The sequence below is a fragment of the Phocoena phocoena genome, chromosome 20 (assembly GCF_963924675.1).
Source record: "Phocoena phocoena chromosome 20, mPhoPho1.1, whole genome shotgun sequence".
Taxonomy (NCBI): Eukaryota; Metazoa; Chordata; class Mammalia; order Artiodactyla; family Phocoenidae; genus Phocoena; species Phocoena phocoena.
In genome coordinates this window covers 4,094,399-4,116,252 of record NC_089238.1, presented here as the reverse complement: position 1 = coordinate 4,116,252, position 21,854 = coordinate 4,094,399, and the positions used below count along the sequence as shown (strand labels likewise).

Here is a 21,854-nt window from a genome sequence, read left to right as displayed (position 1 = left end):
TGCTGACTTTGTATTTCCCGGGTGATTGTGGGCAAATCACTGCACATCTCCAAACCTCAGTTTGTTCACCTGTAATATGGGAATATCAGTGCCCACATTACAAGGATTCTGTCAGAATTCCGTGAGACAGTATGCAGACTCCCTAGCCCAAGTCTGTGGTTATGGCTAGCTTAATTTTTGATCATGTTCCTGTGAAGACACAGTCTTGAAATAACTGCTTGTCTAGAGCAGCATGCAAAGACCTTTTCTCACCAATGTTCCCGTTTAATTGCAGGCAGTTTTTGCACCCATTATAACTGAGTCTAGAAGAGAGGAAACGTTTTGCCCAAGGTCACACAGTGGCTACAGGCATCTCAGATTTGAACCCAAGACCAAACTTTCTGACTCTCATCTGAGATTTTCTCCCTGGAGTTGTCCCACCTTCTACCCACTGGCTAGTTCTAGAACTTGCAAATCCAGTCTTCTCAAAACTGTTGCATAGCCCTCCGACCCAACCCCAGACAGACTTCTTTAAAACTTATTTCCACTCAAGCTTTGCGCATCCTACTTTTCTCCTCACTCCCGTCCCCATCTTGGGGGAATCTGACTCTTTGAGCTAGGGGTGGGTAGCTGGTAAGAAGAAAAAAAAATTCTTGGTGAGACTCAAAAGGCTTTCTATCCTTGTAAGTTTAGTATAATTTTATTTTCAGTGGCTCTTTGCCCTTGCCACTTGGTGGGGGGGAATGGTGGGAAGACTCGGGGAGGTGGAGCTTTCCCTTGGATTTTGGGAAAGGGGAGAGCTCCTGGGGTCCATTTTAAAAGGCCCTCCCCTCATTTCCGGCCGCTGCTGCCAGCCTTGGCTGGGCGCCTGGATCCCGTTGCTATGACGACAGGAAGAGGCGGTGGCGGCGGCAAGCGATGCTGTGGAGAGATGGAGGCTAGTGGGGGTGGGGGGGTGGCTTTGAAATGGGGATGGGGGTAGGGAGCAGGGGCTGGGGATGCGGGTGGGGGAGGAGGCAGGGGTATCCTTTATCTCCGACCTCCTTCATTCATCTGAGACTGGCCCCTCTCCTATTTTTCTCTGGCTTCCTTTTGATACCTCCCCAGTTTCTACCTCTGTCTCGTTCCCTGGGTCTCTCTCTCTCCCAGTCTCAGTCTCTCCCCATCTGTCTCTCTCTTTGGGTCCCTCTCTTTCCTTCTGCATCTGCCTTTCTGTCTCCGGGCACCTTCTGCCACTCAGACCCCTCTCCCCTAAATTTTTAAAATTTTCTCTCTCTTTTCTCTCTCTCTCTCTCTCTCTCGCATTCTTCTTTCTGTTAAGACCTTTGCCCCATCCCCAATTTCTCTCCCCACTTTTTCTTTCTTTCTCTCCCTCTCTCTCTCTCCCATCCTCGCAGTCTCTCTCTGTCTTTCTCTCCCCATCTGTCTCTCCTCCCCCTCTCTGGATGACTCTCTCTCTGTCCCTTCTTTCCTTCTGTTACCCAGATCCTGACCCCCATCCTCTCCCTCGCCCCAATCTTTCCCCATCCCCCATTTCTTCCCCAGTCTCTGCGTTTCTCTGTTTGCATCTCTGCCTCTGTCCCCTTCTCTCTCTGGATATTTCTCTGTGTGTGTGTGTGTGTGTGTGTGTCTCCCTCTCCAACTTCCTTCTGCTACCAGCCGCTGCCTCCCCCAAATTTCTCCCTCCCCCATTTCTGTTTCCCCGACTCTGGGTCTCTCTCTTTCCGCTTCTCCTGGCTCTGTCTCCCTCCCTCTCTGGGTCTCTCTCTTTTTCCCCAGCTTCTTTCTGCCACCCAGACCCTGCCCCCCACCACTTCCCTCCCCCCAATCCATCTCCTCTCCGTGGCTCCCCCATCCTCAGCGGCTCCCCTCCCCCTCCCTCCCTCCTCCTTCCCTCTCTCGTCCTCCAGCTCCGCACTTTACCCAGCGACACGGGAACCAAATTGTCTCCTCACCTTCTTTTCCCCCATCCCGACCCCCTCTCCCTCGGGGCCCGAGCTCAGAGCTGCCCCTCAGCCTCCCCTCCCACCTCAACACCCCCATTCCCCGGACGCCTCTTCATCTCCACCCCCAAACCAGGTCGGACGCCTGGGTCCCTCGCTGCTGGGGGAGGGGGAGCAGTGAGAATTGGGAGCCACAAGGGTTTTCCTGGGGGGGTTGCCGACAGGGGGGCTCAACGTCCCCTCCCCCGTGCATCGGAGAGTTGACCTATCGTTAACAGAGGTGAGAGAGATCTTTTTATTAATCGGAGGTGGGTGGATGTAAAATGAAGGCTCTGTGACCCCCCTAATTCTGGAGGAAGGAGCTGGTCCCCTTCAGAGGGAGAAGGGATGATGACCCCTCTCACATCCCGGAGCTTTCGAATTGGGGGTGTCCCCTGCTCCCTCCTTTGCTGCTGCTGACAGATGGACTAAAGGAAGAACCCCTAAAACCAAGCAGAGTGCCCCCCAAATCGACAAAATGAAAAGATCTTCGAATCTTTATATGATGAAGAATTTCCATCATTCGCCTCCCCTCTCCATCCCCTCCTTATCCCGGGTCCTAGGGGGCCCAGCAGGGGAATGGGTACATCCTGTGGTCACAGGCTCACCCTCCCACCCCCCTTGGAGGCAGAAATCTGCTAGGACAGTGGAGGTGGTGGTGCTGGTGGTGAGGGGGCACAGAAGCGGGGAGAAGAGGCCGAGAGATGGAGAGGAGAGGAAACTCAGCGTCTTTCTGGAGAGGAAAGACAGGAAGCGGCCAGAAGTGAGGCCAGGGAGGCCACAGGGATGTCAGTGTCCAGGGCACTGTTGAATGGGGCCAGGGCAGGGGCCATGCGTGGGCAGGCAGGAGTGGAGGTGAGGAGAGAACACACGTGTGGGGCACTAGGCCCAGTTGCCATGGAGACACCCCCCCCATAGACAACCTTTCCAACACCCCTCCTTGGAGCAGACCCAGTGAGGGCCAGCTGATGGGGGCGGAAGAGGCCAAGGTCACCCTGGTACTGGGACCCAGAATCAGGTTTGTTTGTTTGTTTGTTTCCTCCTCTAAGGCTTCCAGGCTCTTAACTAGAATAGGGGGTTTGGGGGAAGAAGTCTAGGATAGATAGAGTGAGTGGTGGAAGCTGGTAAGGGATGCATGCCTGGAAGGAGGGTTCGGGTAAGGTGGAAAAGGCAGGGCAGGGGGCGTGGTGATGGGGTGCTGTGAGGAAAATGAATGGACCCTTGGTGGCTGCAGAGTGGGAAATTATTCCCAACTGAAAGAGAGTTGTGGTCTTGTGGATCAAATTTTTCTAAGAGGCACTGTCTATGGAGGGGATCTTTTGAAATTTGGAAGAAAACTGAGTGTATGGTGTATGTTCCTGCACAGGTGAAATAGAAGGGGGAGTTCTGGGGGTGTTCCCAAGAAGGGAAGTCTGAGGGAGACATGAAGGGGATTCTCCTGAGCAGAAGCGATGCTGGGAGCTAGAGTAGGTGGAGGAGGGTGGCAAGAGTGAAGGGGATTCTTTGTGATGTAAGAGAAGTCAGGGTGTGTGGGGGGGAGGTTCTTATAAGTTCAAGAGACAGCGGGATGTCGAAGTGAGCTGGGGAGATCTGGAATTGGGGGGTTCATCCCCATAACAAGGGCTACGGAGAGGAGATTTGGAGGTCGTGGGAGATGGTGGAAGGGCAGAGGAAGGGGGTGGGGGATGCTGGGTAGAGTGGGGGGATTTCCTTGCACAACAGTGAATATGCAGGTCAGAGCTTGGGAGATTTCTGAATGGAGAGGAATTTGGGGTCTAGAGAAAGGGATTCCTGTGAGTAGAAAATGCCCTGCAACTCACGGAAGAAATTTTTCTTAATGGAGGAGAAAGTGATGGCTATGATGAGTTTGTCTAAGTTGTAGAGATACTCAGGACCAGATTTGGAAGACTCCTATAAGCAAACGAAAGAGTGGAGTATTTTCCTTGAGTCAAAGACATAGTAGGGGATGGGAGAGTGGTCCAAGGAAGACGAGTGGGGCGGTTAGAGGGAATGTGATGGAGATGGGGGGCATTCTTCTAATCCAGGGGGTCCAGCGGTGTTGGATTCTTTAAAAGAATCCCCCCGGGGAAGTTTTAAAAACCTAGATGCTCAGGGCCACACCCCAGACCAATGAAATCGGAATTTCTCAAGTATCAGTAACCTCTGGTGGTTTCAAGGTACCACCAAGGTTGAGAACCCTGGTCCAGAAACGTAGGGTTCTGAGTGGGGTGGGGGTTCCCATGCAGAGGAGACTGTGGAGGTGGGGTGGTAGTGATGACAGCTGTGTTGTTTTCTGAGTTGTGCAAACTGTGGGGATGAGTTTGGAAGATCTGAGTTTTGTTGTGTTTGTTGTTTTTGTTTTTTTCAGCTGAGGAGAGATTGAGAGATTTATTTTTCCTAAGTAGGGGCCGTAGTCGGTGAAGTGGTGGGCCTTGCAGGGGAAGGTAGGGAGTGGGTAGAGCTTTATGAGAACATTTTATAAGAAATGAGGAACAGGACAGGGGTTCCTGGGGAGGAAGAGGCACTGGGGGCTGGAGTGAGGGACGCTTTCCCTGTGGGGAGGACGGTGAGACCAGGGGGGCGGAGCTGGAGGGGCCTGGAGGCCTGTCCTACGGCACTCAGGGATGCCGAGGGGTATGCCTCAGAGTGGGATTAGTGGGAAGGATTTCTTGGACACAGGGAGATTGTTTTTCAGAGAAGTGGCAGTGGCAAGCAGAGTGGAAGGAGTTTCTTCAACCGAGGAAAGAGTCGGGTTTCTTTGGGGGGCTGGGGTGCAGGTAAAGGGGTGTCCAGGGAGGTGAGCCCTCCTGTCTAATCCTTCATCTCGCTCCCTGCCCTCCACCAGCTGCCGACCATGGCCGCCTTCTGACCCCGTCCCCGGCCTCAGCCTCCTCCTCGCCGCCCCCTCCCCAGCCCCTGGCCCCGGGCCCCCCACTTCTGCCTGCACTGTGACCCCCCCAGCCGCCGGCACGGCCCCGCCCCCGCTGCCCCGGTGGTGGCCCACGGCCCCCCGGCTGCCCGTGGTCAAACTGGAGTCGCTGAAGCGCTGGAACGAAGAGAGGGGCCTCTGGTGCGAGAAGGGGGTGCAGGTGTTGCTCACCACGGTGGGCGCCTTCGCAGCCTTCGGCCTCATGACCATTGCCATCAGCACGGACTACTGGCTCTACACGCGCGCCTTCATCTGCAACACCACCAACCTCACGGCTGGCGACGACGGGCCCCACCACCGCGGGGGCAGTGGCTCCTCGGAGAAGAAGGACCCCGGCGGACTCACCCACTCGGGCCTCTGGAGGATCTGCTGCCTGGAAGGTAGGGTGGAGGGGGCCCCGGCCTTGCGCCCCTCCATTTGCGGCCCGGCCCCTCGTCCCGTCCGCGGCCGGCTGGGCTTCCTCCCTGGGAAATCTCCCAGTTTCCTGTGGTCCCCACTGCGGCCTCCCGTCTCCTCCTGGGGCTCCTTGCCACGCCTGCCCACACACCTTCCCCGTCCTTCTCACTCTTCTCTGCGTTCTGACCCTCTTCTGAATCCCGCCCCCCTCGCCTCGACCCTCCCCACTCACGCCTCTCCGTCACTCGACACGTCCTGCGCCACCTCCGCTCGGGACCCCCCTAATCTTATCTTTCCTTCATTCGTGGGGAAAGCCCCCTCTCCTCCCTCCCTCTCACCCCTGTGGGTGCCTGGCTTCCCTGCGTGAGGGGCTCCCTCTGCCTCAATTCCGGCACTGGCCCGCTCTGCTTTGCGTCCCCGCTTCCCGCTCACCCTTGAGCTGGGCCCCCCTCCTCCTTTTGCCCTTTGCATCTTCTCTCCTCCACGTCCTACCTCTGCCCTCTGAGCGCCCCTACCTCTTATGGACCCAGTCACAGCGTCTTCGCCATCTCCTCCGTCCCTTTGGCCTCACTTTGGCTGTTTCTCTCCTAAAACATCCCGCCCTAACTGCCCGTAACTCACTCACGGCCCTCTCCTCTTTCCTCTCTGTGGCTTGTCCTCCGGCGGATCTTGTCTGCCCGCCTCTCCCCATCAGGCCTCCCAGCCTCCCCTGCGGGTCCTTGTCCTCCTTGGTCTTTAGAAGCTTCTTCCTCATCTTCCCTCCATTCATCCTCCCTTTGACGTCCTCCTTCCAGACCCTGTTTCTTGACGCTGAGGCCACCGCCTCTTCTAATCTCCATCTTTGCTCTTTGCTTGGTCCTACTCTCCTTGCAAGCTCCCTCCCAGCTGGCTCCCTCGGCCTCCCATCTCCCCACGCCAGGCCTCTTCCTCTTAGCAACTCCTCTGTTTGTTTTGCTCTCAGCTTTGCCATTTCTTTCCACATAGCGTGGAAGTGATGGGCTGGGAAGCAGGACACCTGGGTTCCAGTCCGCCTGTGCATCTGTCCCCCTGTGTGCTCACTATCTTGTCACCTCCGCAAGCCTCAGGGCCCAGGTCTGCAACATGAAGGAGTGGGACCAGCCAATCCCCAATTTCCCCCTCCAGGGCCAAAAAGATCAAAATCCCTTCACTTCTCTTTTTATCCCTCTCTTTTCCCCATCTTTTCCTCCTCCGTTTTGCTGGGCACTCTTCTTTTTTTTTTTTAATTTTTGGCTGCGTTGGGTCTTCACTGCTGCGCGCGAGCTTTCTCTAGTTGCGGCGAGCGGGGGCTACTCTTGGTTGCAGTGTGCGGGCTTCTCATTGAGGTGGCTTCTCTTGTTGCGGAGCACTGGCTCTAGGCGCGCGGGCTTCAGTAGTTGTGGCACGAGGGCTCAGTAATTGTGGCTCACGGGCTCTAGAGCGCAGGCTCAGTAGTTGTGGCAAAGGGACTTAGTTGCTCAGCGGCATGTGGGAATCCTCCCGGACCAGGGCTCGAACCCGCATCCCCTGCATTGGCAGGTGGACCCTTAACCGCTACACCACGAGGGAAGTCCCTTGCTGGGTACTCTTGATGAGCAAGGAATGTTATTATCTCATTTAATCCTATGGGGGGGTCGGCAGGGCACCACCCTCCTGTTGAGGATGCGGAAACCGAGGCTCAGAGATGTTAAGCTACTTGCCCAAGGTAACCCAGCTGGGACTGGGGAAAAGCCAAGAGAACTCAGGTCTGATGGATGGGATTTGCAGATATGCTTTGTCTGGTGTGTGGAGTGTTTAAAACTGAAACCAAAATCTGAATCGGTTGCCAACACTTAAAAATAGGGAGATTGCACATTGAAAATCCGATTTCCAGCTTCTTTTGAACTAGTGGAAGATCTGACAACACGGGGCCAGTAGCCTGCAGTGGCCACAGTTCGCTGGATCCAAGTAGCAGCTGCTTCCTCAGATCAGGCGTGAGGGTCTCCCTTTCTCCCGTCACCTCTGCTCCCTATTGCCTCACACCCGTCCAGTTTTCTCATTATGTTATAACCTGACACCCCGTTTCTCATTATACACTGATGGACAGTGTACAGCAAATAGCAGTCATTCCATGCATCCATCCCCTCCTCAACAACCACTATTTATTGAGTTTATACTGTGTGCCAGGCACTGTTCTTGATTCTGGAGCTATAGAAGTGGAAGGCGAAAAAAACCAACAGCAAAGAAACCTGTTTTGTTTTGTTTTTAACCTTTTATTTTATAGTGGAGCGTAGCCAATTAACAATGTTGTGATAGTTTCAGGTGCATAGCAGAGCGGCTCAGCCCTACATATACATGTATCCATTCTCCCCCAGACTCCCCTCCCAGCCAGGCTGCCACAACATTGAGCAGAGTTCTCTGTGCTCTACAGTAGGTCCTTGTTGGTTACCCTTTTTTTTTTTTTTTTTTGCGGTATGCGGGCCTCTCACTGTTGTGGCCTCTCCCGTTGCGGGGCACAGGCTCCAGACGCGCAGGCTCAGCGGCCATGGCTCACGGGCCCAGCCGCTCTGCGGCATGTGGGATCTCCCTGGACTGGGGCACGAAACTGCGTCCCCTGCATCGGCAGGCGGACTCTCAACCACTGCGCCACTAGGGAAGCCCTTGGTTACCCATTTTAAATATAGCAGTGTGTACATGAAAGACTGCTGTTTTTATATGTCTTATATTCTAGAAGGAGAGACAGATAATAAGGGAGATAAGTAAATACAACACCTAGGGTGTTAGAGCTGAGTGCAAAGGAGGAAAAAGAGCAAGGGAGGGGATGGGAAGTGTTAGGGGCAAGGGTGTGAAACTGCAGAAATTGGAGATAAAGGGGACTGAGCAGGTGACATCCGAGGGGTAGGCTAAATGAACCCAGAGACGGAGCCATGTGGCTTCTGGAGGGAAATGCTTCAGGCTGTAGAAACGTTGCTCAGGCTCTGCAGTGGGAATGTGCCTTGCGTCTGACCATCATGGGAGGCCCGCGTGGCCCAGGCAGAGGTGGTGAGGAGGGACGTGGTAGGAGGTACAGTCAAGGCGATAACACGAACTTCCAGGTCCTGGGATGTAATTTGCTTTCCACATCGGAGGGGAGGAGTGACAGGAGCTGGCTTAAAGGTTAAGGGCATCGCTCTTGCTGCTGTGTTGATTTAGGAGGAAAGGAAAAGGGAGAATGGGAGGTGGCTTATCTGGGGTGGGAGCCGTAGAGTTTGGGTCTCAACTGCGAGTACGTTCTGCCACTACAGCGGGCAGGAATTGCTGGTGGGGCAGTTGTAGGATATGAGGGAGAAGTGTCGGGGCGTCTCGAAAGCGGGGTTTCCCAACCTCAGCGCTGTTGACATTTGGGGATGGATAATTCCGTGTTGCGGCTGTGGGCTGGGGTTGGGGGGTGCGTCCTGCGTGTTGTAGGATGTGTAGCAGCATCCCTGGGCTCTACCTTTTAAACACCAGCAGCATCCACCGGTGTGGACACCAAAATTGTCAACTGTCTCCAGACTAGGAATAAAATCGCCCCTAATTGAGAGTCAGTGCTCTAAGGCTGTGGCCTGAGCACCAGAGAATGTGGCGGGGTAGGGGTGGGGGAGATTCATCTGTTGGAACAGCTGGTATTTCATTGTATTTGTTTTATTTACTCTTACCCAACTTATTATAAGGAGGGCTATTGTGAGCTCAGTTTTGGACATGTTAAATTGAGGTGCCTTTACCCCCCAAAATTACAAAAATAAATTGAGGGTGCCTATTTGAGATACTGTGTAGGACAGGAGTCAGTATAGGAAAGGACTCACAAAGTGCCGTACAGTCAGTTTCTTAGGCTTTGTGGGGCGTGTGATCTCTGTTGCTGCTACTCCTTAAAATAGCCAGAGATGATGCGTGAGTGGATGAGTGTGGCTGGGTTCCAATTAAACTTCCTTTACAGGCACTGACATTTGAATTTTATATCATTTTCACGTACCACGAGATAGTCTTCTCTGACAGCTTTTCAATCATTTAAAAAAAAAAAAAAGTAAAACCCATTCTTCGCTGGATTTGGCAGGCTGGGTTCAGCCTGTGGGTCATAGTTTGCTGACCCCCTGATCTAGGATGTTAGCGATATGATATATGAGGTCAGAGTTCAGGGGAGAGTCTGGGCTGGTGGGCGGGTCATGGCGTGTGGATGGATGAGCAGAGACAGAAACAAACCAAAAAATTAGTTGAAGGGCTGAAGCCTGAGCTAGTCCAGTGTTCAAAGACAATCAGAAAGATGAGAAGAGCCAGCAAAGGGAGCTGAGAAAGGAGTGACCACAGAGGTTTGGGGAAAGTGAGTAACTGGGTCCTGGGAGCCAAAGGAATTGTGTTAAGCAGGGGGTAAATGAAGGTAGACTTTATTGTTATTATAGTCATCATTCATGTGTCATTGGATGCTCACAATAATTCTGTGCGCTATGTACTACTATTACCCCCATCTCCTAGAAATGAACGCTTAAGGCTCAGAGAAGGAAAGCACCTTTCCCAAGGTCACACAGCTAATATGCAGTAGAGTCTGGATCTGAATCCAGGTCTCTTTGGTTTCCCAGGAGTCAAAGCAATATAACCACTAGCCTCCATCCTATCGGGGATCCAGGGGTGTAGAAACTGCCCCCCCACCCCGGGCCATTGCCCCCTGAAGACACTCTGTCCCCAGGAATTCTTAGGTCCCATCCTCTTGTCCCTCCGTCTTTCTGAGAAGTGCAGTAGAAAGTCGTGGTTGGGACATAGACTCGAGAACAAGACTTATTGGGTTACTTCCTGTCTGCTGTGCACAGGAAGGTGACATTGAGCCATATATTCTACTTCTCTGTGCTTTGTTTCCGTCATCGGTGAAATGGGGATTATAATGGCCCCTAACCCACAGGGCTGTGGAGCGAATTCAATGAGTTATTACACGTAAAGCATTCAAAAGGCCAGCAGGCACAGGGTAAAGGCTAGACTATGTCGTTTATATTCTGTTCTTCTTCTTCTTAGTATTATGAATTCAGATGACCAACCCCTGAGTTTCCCCTCCTTGATAACCCAGAAGTCCCAGCCTCCCAACCAGCACTGCTCAATAGAAACATCACACAAGCTGTCTACATAACTTAAATGTTTCTAGCAGTGGCATTAAAACAAGTGCAAAGGGGAAGGTTCAATGAATCTAATTTAATAAATACAATTTATACAATATAATACATTAATATAAACATTAGTAATACACTTTATCTAACCAAGCGTAGCCAAACCATTATTTTAACATGTTAGCAATATAACGATTATTAATGGAATAGTATGCATTTTTCTTCATACCAAATCTGAAATCTGGTGCCCATTTTACACTCACACTCCGTCTCTGTTGCCACATTTCAAGTGCCCCAGAACCATCCCCAGGGCTGGGGGATCCGTATGGGTCTAGCTCCCTTCTCAGGAATTTCAGCCTCCAGAATCTAGACCCACAGCCCAATTTATTCGAGCGGACTATATAGAGCCCCTGTTCTCAGCACTTTGCGTGCCTTATTATCTCATTGAATCCTCTCAGTTGCTCCAGGGGGAGGGTATTATTATCACCCGAGTTTATCAGAGCAGGAAGCTGAAGGCCAGAAAGGGGAAGTGAGTCAGCCACATGGCCACCCAGCGTACGAGGGGCAGAGCCGTGGTCCTCGCCGCAGTACACACCCCTATGCACCGCCCCGCATCCCGCTTCCCCACTCCCCCCCACCGCTGCCTGCCCGGCTCTGTGCTACGCGGGCCCTGGGGAGACTCAGAGACGCATCACCACCATGCCTGCACCTAAGGAGCTCCCAGCCCGGCTGGTCGGATAACACGCAGAGGCGTACCGCATAACCCCCGTGCGGTCCGCGCTTGACTCTGTCATTCGTGTGTCACTGAGTGCTCGCAAACCGTATGTGGTCATTATCACCATCCGCATTCTCCAAACGAGGAAGCCGAGGCTCAGGGGTGTCCAAATCCCCAAAGCCACCCAGCTGGGAAGTGGCAGCCCTGGCATGTGAGTCCAGAGAATGTGATTCCAAAGCCCGTGCTCGTGGCCAACATAACCACTACACTCTACTGCCATAAATATGCTCACCTCTGGGACTTCTCCGGCGGTCCAGTGGTTAGAACTTTGCGCTTCCACTGCACAGGGGTTGATCCCTGGTTGGGGAACTAAGACCCCCGCAAGCCGCATAGCTTGGCCAGGAAAAAAAGAAAAAGAAAAGAAAATGCTCACCTTAAAAAAAAAAAAAGCTCACCTTTGAGGCCCAGAGTCTCCTCCCCATGATTTACCATCTATAGAACTGAGCAATTTCTTCAACTCTATGCCTCAGTTTCCTCACCTGTAAAGCAGGGATACTATCACTGCCTGGTATTTCTAAGGGTTGGTCATGCATACTGTGTTAACACCTACCTGTCAAATGCTCGGAGCCGTGCCTAGTGTGTGGTTAGCCCTCAGTACGTACTAGTTATCATTACTGCCAGCATGACTAGTCTGTGGAGAGTCTGCATGCCGTGTACTCTCCATGCTCAACCTCATCGAATTATCATTCGTGTTTTGAGAGAAGTACTATAATCCCACTCAAGAAAGGAGAGAACTTGACCCCCCCCCCCACCACCATACTGGATGTGCTGATGGGTAAACATCTGCACTCAAAAGGTGTATCTTCATTCATTCATTCAATGGCTTTTTTTTTTAAGTAAAATGCACAGAATGTGAAATGTACCATCTTAACCATTTTTAAAAGCACAGTTCAGTAATGTTAAGTAGATTCACATTGGGTCCCCAAGCTCCAAAACTTTTCATCTCTCAAAACTGAAACTCTGTTCCTATTCTTCCCTGCTCCCAGCCCCTGGCAACCATCATTCTACTTTCTGTCTCTGTGAATTTGATGACTCGAGATATCGCACATGAGTGGAATCATACAGTATTTGTATTTTTGTGACTGACTTATTTCACTTGCATAATATCTTCAAGGTTCATCCAGGTTGTAGCATGTGTCAGAATTCCCTTACTTTTAAAGGCTAAACAACAAACATTCCATTCTACGTATATGCCACACTTTATCCGTTCATCCATTGATGGACACTTAGGTTGCTTTTGGCTGTCGTGAATAATGCTGCCACGAAAGTGGATGTACAAATATTTCTTAGAGACCTTGCTTTCAGTTCTTTTGAGTATATACCCAGAAGTGGACTTGCTGGATCATATAGTAATTTTAATTTTTTGAGGAACCTCCATACTGTTCTCCATAGCGACTGCACCATTTTATATTCCCACCAACAGTGCACATGGGTTCCAATTTCCCCACATCCTCACCAACACTTATTTTCTGTTTTGTTTTGTTTGTTTGCTTGTTTATAGTAGCCATCCTAATGGGATGGTATCTCATATCTATGAGAGGGTATTTCACTGTTGTTTTGATTTGCATTTCCCTAATGATTAGTGATATGGAGGATCTTTTCATGTGCTTGTTGCCCATTCAATCATTCATACATAAAAATATTTATTAAGCACTTACTATGTGTTAGGCATTGCTCTAGATGTTGAAGAGTGGTGAACAGCCTATAAGCTTACATTCCAGTGGGGGCAAACTGCTGTGTGTTTGAATTCTGCTTCCACCACCCATCAGCTGTGAATTGATGAACCCTTGTTATGCCTCTGCTTCCTCATCTGGACAATGGGTATACGGCGTGGTATCAGCTGAACACTTAATTGTGTTCCAGGCAAAGTGCTAAATCTCTATACCTGGATTCAACCCTCACAACAACCCAGTGAGGTAGGTCCTAGTAGCCCCTTGTTATAGGAAAAGGGATCGAAGCAAATTGGCCCAAGTAAGGCCAACAAGGTCACAGAATGAGGACATGATGGATTCAGGCTTCATTATCAAGCAGTGCGACTCCAATTCTCAATGTTTGGTCACTGCACGACACCAATAACATTATCTATTTCGTGGATCTCCTGTGAGCTGTGGATGAGTTAATCCACCTAGGAAGCACTTAACAAATGGTAGCTCTTAGTGGAATTATTCACTGCCTTATAGTCCTTCTTTCCAACCTTTTCCTTTACCCCCATTTCTTTCCGTGTCATCTTTTGCCTCGAATCTCCCCTTCTGTCATCCTTATATTCATTCATAAGTTAATTCTTTCAACACTCATTTCTTGAGGCCTCCTTTGGGCCAGGCAATGCTAGGGACACATGGAGGAATCAGACCCCATGCCCTCCCCCTGCAGGAACTCCTAGCGTGCTGAAGAAGATGATAAATCAAACCAATGCATGCTAAAAAGGTGGTAGTACAGGGAGCTGCTATACCCCAGAATGGGTGGGAGGTGTGTGTGTGAGCGAAAGCTTCCTCAAGACGGTGTCCCGTGCACTGCTCGCTTGCGAGGGTAAGTTTTTCACCAATGAAGAATGTAAGCAGGATGTTCTGCAGCATTGGGCAGTGGCCGGGAGGTTGGAAGGAGCCTGGAGAATTGAGGAAACAAAATGTATTTAAATTTATACTTATTTATACATCGGTCTGCAGCTGTGTAAGGAAGTGGGTTCTTGGGGGGAGGAAGGGGCTGAGACTGCAGGACCACTGGAGGCATACTGCACCCCTAGCGTGCCTCTGCTAGCTCCGACTTCTGCATCTCCTCCCAGAGGACCCCACGTGCAGTGCGTAGAGAGCCGGGGAATCCCTCTCCCGTATGGAGGATTGAAGAGACTACCATCCCGGTGATCCACTGGGGCTTCTCTCTCCTCACAATTGGACTCGAAGACTTCATAGGGCCTCATGGGAAGTGTAGTCCTCCTGGCCCTCTGCCGCCTCTTCGTTTTCCCACGCATTTTCAGCCGTTGAAGAGTGAAGACATGGCTGAAAGCAACGCCTTCTTTCTTACAGAGGTGGAAACAGAGGCCAGAGAGACTGTCCCCGTACAGGTTACAGGGCAAAAGTTCTTGTGGGCTTTTAGTGAGTGTTGGATGATTTCCTCCCTCCCTCCCTCCCTTTCTTTACTTGTTTTCTTTTTTTTAACTGGTAGGGAAACCGGGGCCGGGAGGTTGAAAGTTTGTCCCAGGTGCACAGACAGGCTCAGGAGCCATTACTTCCTGTCTCCCAATCAGAAAGGGTTTCAGGAGGGTCTTTTCTTACCCGGGGTTTCCGCACTCTTAAGTGCCCACGACTATCACCTCCATTCCCCTCCAGGGTTGAAAAGAGGCGTCTGCGTGAAGATCAACCATTTCCCGGAGGACACGGACTACGACCATGACAGCGCGGAGTATCTGCTCCGTACGTGGGGGTCGGGGACAGAGTGGGGGGACTGCCGGGCTTGTGCAAGTGCGAGGGGAGAGGGGGCTGTGCTTCGGCACTTAGAACCACACGCAGAGATGAACGTGTCAGCCAATCCAAGCCCAGATACTGAGATCCTCTGGTCACCGATTGGCTCAGTGGTCTCTCCCGCCCCCTCCTCTCACCTTGGGGCGGGCTGAGAAGGGATCCCGGGAGCTGATTGGCCGTCGTGATGGCCTGGATACTCGAGGCAACTCAGTGCAGTGACTCTCTGGGTTGGAATTGGCCGCTGCGCCCTGGGGCCGTGAGGCAACCTGAGGCGCGGACGGCGCGGACGGGCCGTTCTAGGGAGCTGGCTGGGGAAGCCTGTGGTGAGATTGGTTAGCTACCCCAAGAACGCGGCAAATCCAGAGTTATGATTGGCTGCGGCCTCAACCGGGCTCAGAAATCGCAGAATCTGGTTGCCTAGGGTTTGGGAGACGGTGGAAAGGACTGCAGAGCGAGGGGGAGAGAGAGAAGGGAGAAAGTAAGAGAAGAGAAACCCAGAGCTACAGATGAAGCCAGGCAGGAGGGGGTGCGGGGAGGGACAGAGAGGAGGAAGGGAAGAAGAGAGCGGGAGAGGGAGAGAGGGAGGGGGCAGGGGAAGAGAGAAGAGAAACCCAGAGAGATAGGTGAAGCCTGGCAGAAGGGGGGATGGGGTGGGAGGGAGAGAGGTATTTAGAGATTTGATTCAGAAAGATCTGGAGGAAGGAAAAAATGCGCAGGAGAGGAAGGGAAAGAGCATGCGAGAAGGAAAAAGAGAGAGGGAGAGGGTCCACAGAGAAATAGAGAAGTTCCGAGGGGGAAAAAAAGAGAGAGGGAGAGTGATTAGAGAAATAAAAGGGAAGAAAAATATGCCAAGAGAGAGAAAAATAGAGGAAGAAAGAAAAAGACACAGAAAAAGAGAGAGGCAATCAGATCGAGAAAGAGAGAAATTTTAAAGAGGAGAGAAAGTGAGACAATAACAGAAAATAACCAGGCAGAGAAGGAGAATTGGAGAACCAGCGAGAGAGAAGCGGAGACGGAGGCAGCAGGAGGCGCGGGGCGCCAGGGGGCCAGGCGGCCGTGTCTGACGCCCTGGTTCCCACTCCCCATCTCTCCCCATACTCTCCTTTCTCCAGGAGTCGTCCGGGCCTCCAGCATTTTCCCCATCCTCAGCGCCATCCTGCTGCTGCTCGGGGGCGTGTGCGTGGCGGCCTCCCGGGTCTACAAGTCCAAGAGGAACATCATTCTGGGAGCAGGGATCCTGTTCGTGGCAGCAGGTGAGAGGCAGAGGGAGGGGGCGGCCCACCTGCGAGCGCGCACTTGTGTGTGTGCGCGCGCGCTCGCCTGCAAAGCTACCCTGCTCGGGCGCTCCCTGGGGCCCGGAGCCTTCCTAGGCTCTCCCCAAGCTCCATCGCCACCCGCTGGGCGAGGTAGGTGTCGCCTTCCGGTAGTCTTCTGGGCGAGTGAACCCAGCACAGACAGGTGTCTGTCTACCGCGGAATCCGGTATGCCAGGAGTTTAGATTCCAAAGCTTGCGGTCCAGGAGACGGAAGGGGAGGAGCTTGGGAGAGGGGTTGGGCCCTTGAGGCTGAATTCGGTCTTGAAGACGGAGAAGACAGACCTGAGAGGGAGAAAGTGATTTGGATTCAGATGGGGAGGAGCCTGCTCTAGGGGGCGGAGCCTCGTGGGCTCCCGTGTACCCAAAAAGGGTCTGGTCCTGCGAAAGCATCCAGACCAACTCGGTAGTGAGGGAGGGCATTAAGGGGCAAGACGCCCTTTCTACTCGAAGTGAGTAGTATTGGGAAATTCGAGGAGTCAGCCTTTCTGAAGGGATGGAATCCAGAGGAGAAGGGGGAAGATTTAGCATAAACAGCAGGGGATGCTTTGGAGTTGGATCAAGATCTGCAGGGGGTGGGGCTTGGAGGATTTGAAAGACCGGGCTAACTACACCTGGGACGGGGGGGGAGCCTGACCGCGATCCTCAGGGGGCAGGGTTTAGCAAGCTGGAGGCGGGGCTTAGAGTAGACGGGAGACCTGCTTTAGTAAGAGTAGTATGGGGGAGACCTAGAATAGAGGATAATCATGAAAGAGTTCAGATCAGCCAGAGTCAGGGCCTGGAGAGTCAGAGCGGGATTACCTCATTAACTAAACGAGCGGAGGGTGAGGCCTAGGGAACACCAAGATTTATAAAGTTAAGAGTGGAGTTAGACCAGTCAGGGTAAGGCCAGGAAACCCCAGCCAGGGTCATCTTATCAAGGGCAGAGTTTAGGCCAGCGAGGAAAGGGCCTGGGCCATCTGGGGAGGAGTTTAGACCATCTGGGGCAGGGCTTGGGCCATCCCGGAGGGATCTGGACCATTAAGGGTGATCCTAAACCTTCTGGGTGGGCCCTGGACCAACTGGGGCGGAGTTTAGACCGACCAGGGTGGGCTTTCGACCAACAGAGTAGGACCTGAATTAGCTGGGGATGGTGGACCATCCGAAGCAGGATTTGGGGCCCTTCGGGGCGGGGCCTGGGCCACCTGGGAAGAAATTTAGACCATCTGGGAAGGGGCTTGGACCATCTGACGGTGGAGCTTAGGCCAACATGGGGCGGGGCCTGGGCTGGCCAGTGGGCGGGGCGGTCTGGACCATCTGGGGCGGGGCCTAGACCATCAGGGGTGGAGCTCAGAGCGGGGCTGGGCCTGGGCCGGCGGGGACAGGCCGGGGCGGGGGCGGGGCCAGGGGTGGCCTCGAGGCTCCCGTCTGACCGTCCCCGCCCAGGCCTGAGCAACATCATCGGCGTGATCGTGTACATCTCGGCCAACGCGGGCGAGCCGGGCCCGAAGCGGGACGAAGAGAAGAAGAACCATTACTCGTACGGCTGGTCCTTCTACTTCGGCGGGCTGTCGTTCATCCTGGCCGAGGTGATCGGCGTGCTGGCCGTCAACATCTACATCGAGCGCAGCCGCGAGGCGCACTGCCAGTCTCGCTCGGACCTGCTCAAGGCCGGCGGGGGCGCGGGCGGCAGTGGCGGGAGCGGCCCCTCGGCCATCCTCCGTCTGCCCAGTTACCGCTTCCGCTACCGCCGCCGCTCCCGCTCTAGCTCCCGCTCCAGCGAGCCGTCGCCGTCGCGGGACGCGTCTCCCGGCGGCGCCGGGGGCCCGGGCTTCGCCTCCACGGACATCTCCATGTACACGCTCAGCCGCGACCCGTCCAAGGGCAGCGTGGCCGCGGGGCTGGCTAGCGCCGGTGCCGGCGGCGGGGCGTACGGCGGCGCGGCGGGGGGCGCGGGGGGCGGTGGCGGCGGCGGCGGGGCGGGCTCAGAGCGGGACCGCGGGGGGGCGTCCGGCTTCCTCACGCTGCACAACGCCTTCCCCAAGGAGGCGGGCGGCGGCGTCACGGTCACGGTCACCGGGCCGCCCGCCGCGCCTGCGCCCGCCGCGCCCGCGCCCGCCGCGCCAGCCCCCGGGACCCTGGCCAAGGAGGCCGCCGCCTCCAACGGCAACACGCTCAACAGGAAAACCACGCCCGTGTAGGGGCGCGACGGGGGGCGCCGAGGGGGGCGTGTCCGGGGCGCGTGCGCGGGCGCGCGTGCAACGAGGCTGCCGGGGGTCGGGGGTGCCCCCCTCCTTCCCCGTGAGCGCGCTGGAGACTGCTTAGTGCTCCCCCGCGCCCCTCCCCACCTCTCGGGCGTGGGGGAGCGCCCGCCACCCTCCGAATCAGGGACCCTGAGGGAGGGGGAAGGGAAGGGAGGGGGCCGTTGGGAGGGAGCGTCGTGTTTTATTTATTTATTTTTTGTGGGGGGGAGGGGGAGGGCTGTGGTGTTTTCTGCAGTTTTGAGATGTTTTCTTTTTAATGTTTTGCTGTGTGCATGTGGGGGCGGGGCACGGAGGAGGGACTCCCAGCCCAGCCCAACTCCTGGAGAGGGACCCATAACACACGACTATATAGTTATACCTGCAGACTATATATATGCTCTATGTAAAGAGACAGAAAGATAAAAGAGGGATGCAGAAAGGCAAAGTGACAAGGGACAGACGTGGGCATTCGTTCACTTCTTCACTCATCCTTCCACGAGGGCTTGAAAAGCACCTGCTATGTACCAGCATGGCGCTGGGGAGGGAACGTAAACAGTCCCAGAGACAGACTTGATCATTCATTACCAGCAATTTATTTGTGTACTTAAGTGCCAGGCATTGTGCCAAATGCTGAGCCTACAGAAGGAGGGAAGTCAGATAGGGACCCCAACATCCTCACAGAGTTTACATCTTGTGCATGAGACAGACATTAATCCAAGAAATGTATACACCACAGTAAGTTACAGTTAGGGCAAAGGAGAAATCCAAAATGCTCCTTCAGGGAGGCTTAGCCTAGTTTAAAAGGAAGGGATACTTTAGCTAACACAAAAGGATGACAAGAAGCCAGCCAGGTGAAGCTGGAGGGAAGTGTCTTAGCCAGAGAACAGCATATGCAAAGGCCCTGGGGCAGGAAGAGCTTCCAGAGAAGGCTAACATGTACTAGTGAGCCACATGCAGACGGAACAAGATGAGGCTGGAGATGAAGGCAGGGCCAGACTGCCCAGGGACTTGTAGGTCAGATCAAGAGTTTAGATTTAATTTGAGGGCAGTGGGGAGACATGGAATGGCTTTAAACAGGATCATAACATGAATGGTACAGAAAGGGAGGAAGGAACTCAGAGATGAGAGTGAGAGGCAGAGACATGCTGAAATACAGCATCAGACACAGGCACTGGCCCTTCAAACTCTCACTCGTGGGAGGGAGCAGATAATCACACAAATACTGAAGCACAGGCATGGTGTCTGGTGTGCAGGAGAAACGCTAGGACTTAGAGATTCATGTTTCACTCATCCATTAATTCAGCCATTCACTCCTTAACGTTTTTGAGCATCTGCTAATGTACCAGGCAGTGTATTAGTATCAGGATCCCCACTGGTGCTCTCAAGGAGGAGTCAAAAACCGAACTCCAGGCAGGGCGATCGGTGCTGTAACAGGGACTAGGCTGGGCAGCTTGACCAGAGAAGAAGAGACAGAGTGACCAACTGACAAGAGTGGGTAGTACTTGGGGAAACTTCCTGGAGAACATTAGACCCAGGCTGGGTTTCAAAAGGATGAGTGATAAAGGGGGTGAGGAAAGCTTTCACGGGAAAAAAACAACTCGAGTCAGCTTGCGGGGGCGGATATGAGCATGATGTATTGGGGACAGGGCTCATCCTTTGGGGATGCAGAAGGTCAGGGTAGGGGTGGGAGATAAGACCAGAGAAGCAGCTAGAAGCCAGAGTCTAAGGATGCTAGGGTTCCCGGCTGAGGAGTTTGGACTTTATTCTAAGGGTAGCAGGAGACACGGGAGAGCTTGGAGCAGGTGAAGGGCAGGATTAGACATGGGTGTCAGAAGGAGGCACCTGGGACGTGGGAAAGGGCTAGACAGGAGGCCAGTGCTGTGGGATAGATGAGAGAGGGTGGCAGCTGAGCTGGGAAAGGGCTCTGGGGGTAGAGGGATGGGGGGAATGGATTTGAAGGTCACTGAGGACACAGAAGGGACAGTGCTCAGTGGGTTTCCCTTCATTTGCTCAGCAAAGATTTCCCAAGGTCCCCCATCTGCCAGGTCTTGTGATGGACTAGAAGACTGGAGGGCAGGGGACCAGGGAGGGATTCCATAGGGGCAATGTTGGAAAGAGATGCTGGGAAACAGAGGGAAAGGAATACAACTAGCGGGACAGAGGGGAACTTAGTGTAGGGATGATAAATGGAGGGAAGGACAGGGAGAGACAAATTTGGTGGAAGACGGGGGCAGAGCTGGCTAGGGGGTAGTGGATTCTAGAGTCCAAAGGCCAAACAAAGCAAGAAAGGTGGAAGATGGGCAGAAGGGAGAGCGGTGGGAAGGAGGGAAGGTGGGGGAGGAAGGATGAGGGCAACAGAGACCAAAACTAGGTGAGTCACAGGGACAAAGGAAAAGGTCAAAGATACAGAAAGGTGATCCAGAAAGGAAAGGAAAACGGACAGGAGAGAGATTGCCACCAAGATACACAAGTCAAAACAGAGAAGTCGGGCTTCCCTGGTGGCGCAGTGGTTGAGAGTCCGCCTGCCGATGCAGGGGACACGGGTTCGTGCCCCGGTCCGGGAAGATCCCACATGCCGCGGAGCGGCTGGGCCCGTGAGCCATGGCCGCTGAGCCTGCGCGTCCGGAGCCAATGGGAGAGGCCACAACAGTGAGAGGCCCGCGTACTGCAAAAAAACAAAACAAAACAAAACAGAGAAGTCTCAGAGATGCAAATATATATATATATATATATATATATATATATATATACACAGCAATGGAGGGGTAAAGCTGCAGAGAAAAATGCAGAGATGTGCCCAGAAAGAAATGTGGAGACTCAGAAGCACGCACAGGGTATAGGATCCATCTATTTCTTTTGTTTGTTTGTTTTCAGTATTCAAGAAAGTCATTGAGTCCCAACCTGTTCTAGACCAGTCTAGGTGCAAGGAATGTGGTATGGAACAGATAGCCAAGGTTTTGCTCTCCTGGAACTCACAGGAGAGACACAATAAACAATATATATAAGAATTTCAGTTGCAGAGAAGTGTTTTTCAAATGAAGCAGGAAAGAGAGTTCCCTGGTAGCCTGGTGGTTAGGATTCCGGGCTTTCCCTGCCATGGCCAGGTTCAATCCCTGGTGGGGGGAACTGAGATCCTGCAAGCCACACAGCACAGGTGGGGATGGGGTGGGGGGAAAGCAAAGCAGGATGTGGCGACTTTAGGGGAGGAGCCTGAGGAAGAACCCACTGCAGCAGTAACAGCAGTGGGTCGTGAGAAGTAAAGGCACGCGACAAGCATTCTGGCCAAGCAGAGACAGCACAAAAGCCCTGAGGAGTCGCCGATTTTTGAGGAGGCCCCATGGCGAGCAGATGAACAAGGATGAGAAAATTGGGGTGAGGTCAGAAGCGTGCGCCGGGGGCCTGTCATGTGGGGGCTTGTAGCCCTGGGAAGAAATTGGAATTTTATTCTAGACCCCATGGGATGGGCATAGGAATGACACGCTCCTGTTTTCATTTATAAAAACAAAACAAAATAACAGAACCGCGTCGCTGTGCTGAGAATAGATTTAGGAGTGAAGGTGGAAATAAGGAATTAAGAGGCTGTCGTCCTTGGCTAGTTGAGGCTGATGGTGGCCTGGACCAATGTGGAACTGGTGAGGGTGGAGAAAAATGGAAGAACAGGAAATGGGATTTTGGAGGCAAAGCCCATGGTGGTGGCGAACTGGATGTAACAGAGGAGGG

General features: G+C 53.3%; 2 protein-coding genes across 2 annotated transcripts in view; one reads left to right on the top strand and one right to left on the bottom strand.

The window, feature by feature from the left end:
• Positions 1-21,854, bottom strand: part of NLRP12 (NLR family pyrin domain containing 12) — a 726,895-nt gene that overhangs the window by 142,830 nt on the left and 562,211 nt on the right.
• CACNG8 (calcium voltage-gated channel auxiliary subunit gamma 8) lies at positions 4,997-18,092 on the top strand. Its single transcript, XM_065899681.1, has 4 exons — positions 4,997-5,270; positions 14,469-14,552; positions 15,713-15,853; positions 17,338-18,092. The coding sequence occupies exons 1-4, from the start codon at positions 5,093-5,095 to the stop codon at positions 18,090-18,092; spliced, it is 1,158 nt and encodes a 385-aa protein (XP_065755753.1). The 5' UTR covers positions 4,997-5,092.